Below are 7,518 nucleotides of genomic sequence, written 5' to 3'. Positions count from 1 at the left end.
CTGCCCCTCTATGAATGGCAGTTGGCCTAGGCCCTTGAGGTGATTAATATTCAATCAGTACAAGAGTCCCTCTCACAGTTCCCCCTTTTTTTGGACTCTCCTGGGTGCACTGGAGGCCGATACTTGTTAGCTTGTCAACGAGTGGGCTTTTCCTTGGCCACAATCCCACAGTCTTTGTCCATTCTCCCCTCCCTCTCGGGGTCTTGGGCTCTTCTCCCTGTTCACCTCGCCGCTACGCCCCCAGCTTCGCTCCCCTCCCCCTTTCTCCACAGTTCTCCGCCTAGACCTAGAGTCAGCCGCCCCAAACCACTTCTGTCACCCTCTCTGGCATGTCTTTCCCCCAATCCCTCTCCAAATTTTCTCTTAATCCCGCCCACAGTGTTTGGAAGATTATCGGTTCATTGGCCACCCTGGAGACCAAGAGGTGTGGCCTTGCCCACTCGGCCCTCCGCGGCCTGTCAGGACTTGGGCATGCGGGACTTGACCAATGGCGTCCGGGGGCAGGGCAGGGGCGGAGCCAGTGGCCAGGGTCTAGGGTACCCGGTGGGAGGGCGGGGAATGGTGACGCCACCCGGAGCTGTGTGACGCGGGGCGGGCGCGCGCATCCCTACGGGAGGGGATGGGGGTGGGGAGGAGAATATAAAACGAGAGGCGGGGCGCGCGCCGCAGCAGAAAGAGTGAAGCTCTGGCCCGGCGCGGAGTGGGCGCTCTACGGGAACACTGGACCGGGCACCCTGGGCCGGGCACCGGGCTGTGTGGAGAAGTGAGCGGGCTCGCCTGACCCCGTCCTTGCCACCCCGAGCCAGAAGGGGCGAATTCCTGAGGCCCCGGCCCTCCGCAGCCTCCTCCCGGCGGCGTCGGCGTGCAGTCTGCCCGGCCAGCTAGTCGCCGCCGACCCTTCCTTGCCCCCGCCCCGCCTCCCCTTCTCCGCCCCGCGGCCGGGTCTGTGGTGGAAGCAGCCCGTAAGTATCTAGGGGCGGCGGGCGGGGTTAAGAGGAGGAGGGGCTGCAGCGGCTTAGAGCCCCCGGCCCTCCGGGCTCGGGATGGCGGCGTCGCGGCCCGGGCGCGGTGGGGACAGTCTCACGACACCCGGTCGGAGGCGGCTCCTAGGGTCTCCGGCGCGCCCCGAAGGCGGGGCTGGCCGGCGAGTCGGGCTCGGCCGGGCCGGGTCACCGGGGAAGGGCTGTCCGGGGCGAGCTGAAGGGAATCGGGGGTTGGGGCGCCTGGGAGCAGCGGCGAGCTCGAGGGGAACGCTGGAGTCCGCGGGGCCGCCGGGCCTGAAAATGGTGCCGAGGAGCTGGTGCTCCCCGGACTCTGGCTGGGTCCCAGGAACCTCGGAGTGGGGGGCAGGGAGCGGCGGGTCGGGTTACGGCGGGGGGAGGGGAGCGGCTGACCTGGTGCGACCGGCGCCACGACCCGCCGGGTGTCCAGCCCCCGGCCCCGAGTGGTCTCTTTTCAATTTCTCGTGGCTTTCTCCCTCCTCCTCTTGCCGCTGCTGCTGTAGCGCTTGGTTCCGAAGGCTGTGAGCAGAAATCTAATGAGACCCAACTGGCTGTTTATGTAATTCTTCATGCTCCGGTCTTTAAGGCGTTGCTTTGAAACTACCTTTCGCCGAGCCTGAATTTCGCTCGACTGCACCTTCACGCAATTTGGCTTAATCAGCTGCCTTTGCCAGCACACGGGCTTGGAAAGTGTTTGTAGTTTGGGGGCAGCTTGGGATTCTTCTCCCTTTATCACCACGAGTATGGAAAATGAAACAGATGGGTTAATACCAACTTGATTTTTTTTTTATGTCCTTTAAAATCAACCTAAGTGTACAGATAGATCCCTTTTGCAAATATCTTGTTTGCCCTTGATCTTTTCTTATCCCCACCCAGTGCTGATCCAGCAAACGTTTAAAGGTCGACCTTATCGTACATGCCTCTTCGGCTGTTCTCTTATCATGAGAGAGAGAGTTGGTTTTGAAAATCAGAATAAAACCCAGAAACCCTACCCTTTAAACAGAATAATCAGTAAGAGTTTGAAGTTAGTTGTTTCTTTTGTTATACTTGATGAACAAGAAGTATTTTCAGATTTAGAAAAATACACATTAAATAGTATAGAGAAGAGGTTGTATCATGTACTTTGAAAATTAAAATAATTTTCCTTACATCTCACATTTGGGATTGTTTGATAATAAAGCAGATTTAAGCAGTATATGTCCAAAATGAACTGAAATACAGAATTCATTTCTAATCTAGTGTATAGGAGTATGACCAACGTTTAAAACAAGCATATACAGGTATGTAGACAGATGTTGGTTTAGTATGGTTTCCAATAAATATTCTTTTGAGAACTGCAAGAAGAAAAGGAATATGCTGTATATTCTGAAAGTGTTTTTCCTCTTAGAACTCTATTCAGAAACAGAAAGTAAATAATAGGGTTTTGTTTTGCACATTTTAAACTGTAGATCTTGTTTTCCCAAGATTTTGGTCTTCAATAGACAGTTTTCTATTGGTAAGTCCTTACATTTTGTGCTGATTAGATTTTTCAGACTTTCTAGCTTATTAGACTTTTTCAAAACTGAAATTACTCTGGGGCTAAAAAAGGTTGTGGAACTTAACGTTTATCTTACGTGGACATGTTTTCTTTTGTTTTCTATGTTTTCTTTAAGGAACAAGACCGCTTGAGGTGAAGGATATCTACTAATACCAGCACTTTGAATGAAAATTTGTTTCTCTGCCACAAACTGAACTTTTTTGTCTGTGTCTGGGGGGAGTTGAAACACAAACCTAATTTTGTGGCATAGCAGCTATGCAGCTTGAAATCCAAGTAGCACTAAATTTTATTATTTCATATCTGTATAATAAGCTTCCCAGAAGACGTGTCAACATTTTTGGTGAAGAGCTTGAAAGACTTCTTAAGAAGAAATATGAAGGGCACTGGTATCCTGAAAAGCCATACAAAGGATCAGGGTTTAGATGTATACACATAGGGGAGAAAGTGGACCCAGTGATTGAACAAGCATCCAAAGAGAGTGGTTTGGACATTGATGATGTACGTGGCAATCTGCCACAGGATCTTAGTGTTTGGATCGACCCGTTTGAGGTTTCCTACCAAATTGGTGAAAAGGGACCAGTGAAGGTGCTTTATGTGGATGATAATAATGAAAATGGATGCGAGCTGGATAAGGAGATCAAAAACAGCTTTAACCCAGAGGCCCAGGTTTTTATGCCCATAAGTGACCCAGCCTCATCAGTGTCCAGCTCTCCATCGCCTCCCTTTGGTCACTCTGCTGCTGTAAGCCCTACCTTCATGCCCCGGTCCACTCAGCCTTTAACCTTTACTACTGCCACTTTCGCTGCCACCAAGTTTGGCTCTACCAAAATGAAGAATAGTGGCCGCAGCAACAAGGTTGCACGTACTTCTCCTATTAACCTCGGCTTGAATGTGAATGACCTCTTGAAGCAGAAAGCCATCTCCTCCTCAATGCACTCTCTGTACGGGCTTGGCCTGGGTAACCAGCAGCCGCCGCAGCAACAGCAGCAGCCATCCCAGCCGCCACCACAGCAGCAGCAACAGCAGAAAACCTCTGCTCTTTCTCCTAATGCCAAGGAGTTTATTTTTCCTAATATGCAGGGTCAAGGTAGTAGTACCAATGGAATGTTCCCAGGTGACAGCCCCCTTAACCTCAGTCCTCTCCAGTACAGTAATGCCTTTGATGTATTTGCGGCCTATGGAGGCCTCAACGAGAAGTCTTTTGTAGATGGCTTGAATTTTAGCTTAAATAACATGCAGTATTCTAACCAGCAATTCCAGCCTGTTATGGCTAACTAAAAAAAGAAAAAAATGTATCGTACAAGTTAAAATGGTTGGGCCCAAGGGGGATTTTTTTTTTAATAACCTCCTTGAGTTTTTTTTTTTTTTTTTTAAGCTTATAGTAAGGATACATTCAAGCTTGGTTACAAAAATAAAACATGCATCATTTTTCATTGCCAACCAAGCACAAAGTTATTTTATACTGACTGTATATTTTAAAGTATACTCTCAGATATGGCCTCTTACAGTATTTAAGATATAGCAAGGACATGGCTGATTTTTTTTTTATAAAAAATTGGCACTAATAAGTGGGTTTATTGGTCTTTTCTAATTGTATAATTTAATTTAGTACAAAGTTTGTAAAATATCAGAGGATATATATATTGTTTCTACGACATGGTATTGCATTTATATCTTTTTACTACAGTGATCTGTGACAGCAGCTTCATGTTGTATTTTTTTTACTGAAATTGTAAAATATCCATCTCAAAGACATCACCTATTCTAAAAATTGTGTACAGGATATTCCTTTAGTGGTGGAATTAAAATGTACGAATATTTGCTTTTTCAAAAAAAAGTATTTTCTGTTAAAGGTTTAAAAATTTTTGCTATATATTATGGAAGAAAATGTAATCGTAAATATTAATTTTGTACCTATATTGTGCAATACTTGAAAAAATGGTATAAAAGTATTTTGAGTCAGTGTCTTACATGTTAAGAGGGACTGAAATAGTTTATATTAAGTTTGTATTAAAATTCTTTAAAATTAAAAACATTTATTGTGGTCTTTGTTTTTAAGTCTTTGCCAAAGATCTAATTCTGGAATTATGTTGTAAATGCTGATACAGCAGAAAGATCTGACTCATTGAATCACAAAGTTATAATGGAAAGCAGTTCCTCTACTAGAGCACAGATAGTAGCTTGCTATATAAAAAGTTGTGCTTCACCTGAGCAACGCTTGGGACAGCTTTGTTTTTAGCAACTAACTGTTCAGTCCACATGTCTCCCCACAACAAGGGTGGTAGGCTTAAGGCAAGTCAACCTTATTAAAATTGTGTCACACTAACATCTAAGATGGAGTCAGGTGATAAAATGAAATTCTCTCATGTAAACTGAGGGAATTTATTTGAAATGTATATGGAGAAAGAAATCATTGGATCAATTTTCTATTTCTGCATGGGAGATAAATAGCTCAGAAAACTTGCTTGACAAAGCAGCTCACCTGACTGCTTGAAAAAAGATGATTTAGGTCTGTTTTTACTGATCCTTACACTTAAAGACTAGTCATTGTAACTGGAGAATTTATGATTAACATCTATTCAAAATCGGACAGGTTGTTAAATATTAGTATTTCTGTGCATTTTCCTATCAAAGTTTACTCACAGGTTTTGGGTTGGTTTTTTCCTGGTTTGGTACTTCAAAGATTAGTCAATGTGTCAAATTGTAGTGGCTCCTTAAGGAGGGAGGTTTTGTTTTTTTTTAGCCCATGAGTTGCAAGGGTGAGACACATTGTTAAAGTAAAATAATGAATCATTTCACTGTTTAAATGTCCACTGATACAGTGTTGACATTAGAAAATTGTCTTGAATTGGAATAACTTTCTCTGCTTTTTTAATGAGAAACCAGCACTGTCCAGGTTACTTGTGAAATAAATTTGGTCTCAAATGAGGTTTTTTTAGACACCAGTCTACAGAAGCCTTTTGTCTGTTACCCTTGTAATTTAGAGGAATAAAAAGTTTTAAGGAAACAAGCCCTAAAAACAACAGAGTTAAGCTGTTCTGTCAGCTCTATGGTGAGGCCTTTGTCCATTAGTGGACAGAATGAGGTTATGAAGAAGTATTGAGATAGTGACTGGAACCGGGAGAGATTTTTCTTCGTATGCTATCACTTATGTGCTTTTGTGATCGAGTTTGAAAAGCTGTAAAAGAATAATCAGAGTAACAGTTTTAAATACTAGTTTCTGCTAGAAGCTTTTGGGTAAAGTTATAGGCTTAACTTGGAAGAAAACTGGTCTTTTTATAAATGAAGAAAGGCTCAAGTTAACTTTTTCTAAAAGCAACTGGCCAATAGACACGAAATAGAGTTTGTAACAATCAAGAATACTAATACACATATTCAGGGCTTCTTCCCTGGTAGTTCAGGTGGTAAGGAATCTGCCTGCAATGCAGGAGACCAGGCTTTGATCCCTGGGCAACCCACTCCAGTATTCCTGCCTGAAGAATTCCGTGGACAGAAGAGCCTGGTGGGCTACAGTTCATGGGGTCGCAAAGTCACACATGACTAACACACACATGATACATATGTATTCATATTTTAAATAATTGAACTTTATGACTATCTTTCAGATCTTGGATATGCGTGTACTGACAAAAAATCTGAGGGAAATTTCATATTGGTGCATACATTGATTTGGTGCTGAAAACATTAACTTGATTTTATCATGATTGGGTTCAAGAAAATTAGTTGATTTGAAATTGATTTGAGCTTGGTATCCTTGAGGTTTTGGTTTTTTTTACAGAATGAACAAAGGCTCTCTGTTTTCATGCCCTTTTTGTTCATGAGGAATGGAAATTTTTAAAGGTGCTTTTGTTTAGCACAACTTAGAAAACCTTAGAAAAGTTTACATCTTAGTCTTTTTTTCCCCCACTGCCATCACACTTTTTGACCTTATGTGTGGAGACTTTTAGTTGACAGTTTTGCTAAGTTAATTATACTAATAGATTTTTCCTTTTTTTGCGGGGAGTGGCTCTTCAATAGCTATACTGTGGCAGCCTCTGAATGGCCCTATCTTGGTGTCTAAAATGCTGCTTTACAAAGTACGTATATCATTGATGAGTGAAGATGATGATTCCAAAAAGTAGTTCTCTGATTTTAGAATATTCCTTTATTGTCCATTTTCTAAAATCATGTGTATTGTTAAATCTCCTTTGGATAACTTTAACCTATATTAGATGTCAAACTTACAACTTCAGTCAAAATGCCTCGTTAAGGATAAATAATCTCGGACTTGCCTGGTGGTACAGTAGATAAGAATCTGCCTGCCAATGCAGGGAACAGGTTCGGTCCCTGGTGGGGGAAGATCCCATATGACAAGGAGCAACTAAACCTGTAAACCACAGCTACTGAAGCCCATGAGCCTAGAGCCTATGATTTGTAACAAGAACCACCGCAATGAGGAGCCCATGAATCACAAATGCAGAGAAGCCCCTGCTCGCTGCAACTAGAGAAAGCCCTCACACATCATCAAAGGCAGCACATACACACACAAAAAGATGATGATCTTTGTTTACTGTAATTAATGTCTTAACTTTTGAAGGTGAAACTAAAGGTATCCTGAGTTTAAAGGGTTTTTCTAATGTATATCAGTGCTATTCACATATGTTACCCATATTATAATTGACTTAATCTAACAAATGTCCAGAACTTAGGTTATTTTTAAATGTCAGTGTAATGCACAGAGAAAATGAAGTACAGTTGAGCCTTGAACAGCATGGGGGTTAGAAGCGGCACCCACCCTGCACTCAGCTGAAAATCCATGTATAACTTATAGTCAGTCCTTCCAAGTTCTACATTGAGGATTCAACCAACTGCAGATCATGTAGTGTTATAATATTTGCTACTGAAAAAAAATCCCCATGTAAGTGGACCCACACAGTTCAAGCCCATATTGTTCAGGGATAAACTGTACCTCTTTTTGCATGTACTTAAGCCAATGAAGTA

At 43.1% G+C, this 7,518-nt stretch overlaps 1 protein-coding gene across 1 annotated transcript; it reads left to right on the top strand.

Moving 5' to 3' along the window:
- Nucleotides 1-640: 640 nt before the first annotated feature.
- On the top strand, nt 641-4,571 carry TOB1 (transducer of ERBB2, 1). Its single transcript, XM_043471881.1, has 2 exons — nt 641-962; nt 2,654-4,571. The coding sequence occupies exon 2, from the start codon at nt 2,794-2,796 to the stop codon at nt 3,814-3,816; it is 1,023 nt and encodes a 340-aa protein (XP_043327816.1). The 5' UTR covers nt 641-962; nt 2,654-2,793; the 3' UTR covers nt 3,817-4,571.
- The last annotated feature ends 2,947 nt before the right edge of the window (nt 4,572-7,518 follow it).

The sequence above is a fragment of the Cervus canadensis genome, chromosome 1, assembly GCF_019320065.1.
Source record: "Cervus canadensis isolate Bull #8, Minnesota chromosome 1, ASM1932006v1, whole genome shotgun sequence".
NCBI lineage: Eukaryota > Metazoa > Chordata > Mammalia > Artiodactyla > Cervidae > Cervus > Cervus canadensis.
The sequence above is the reverse complement of the archived record's forward strand: the minus strand, read 5'-3'. Positions and strand labels throughout refer to the sequence as shown.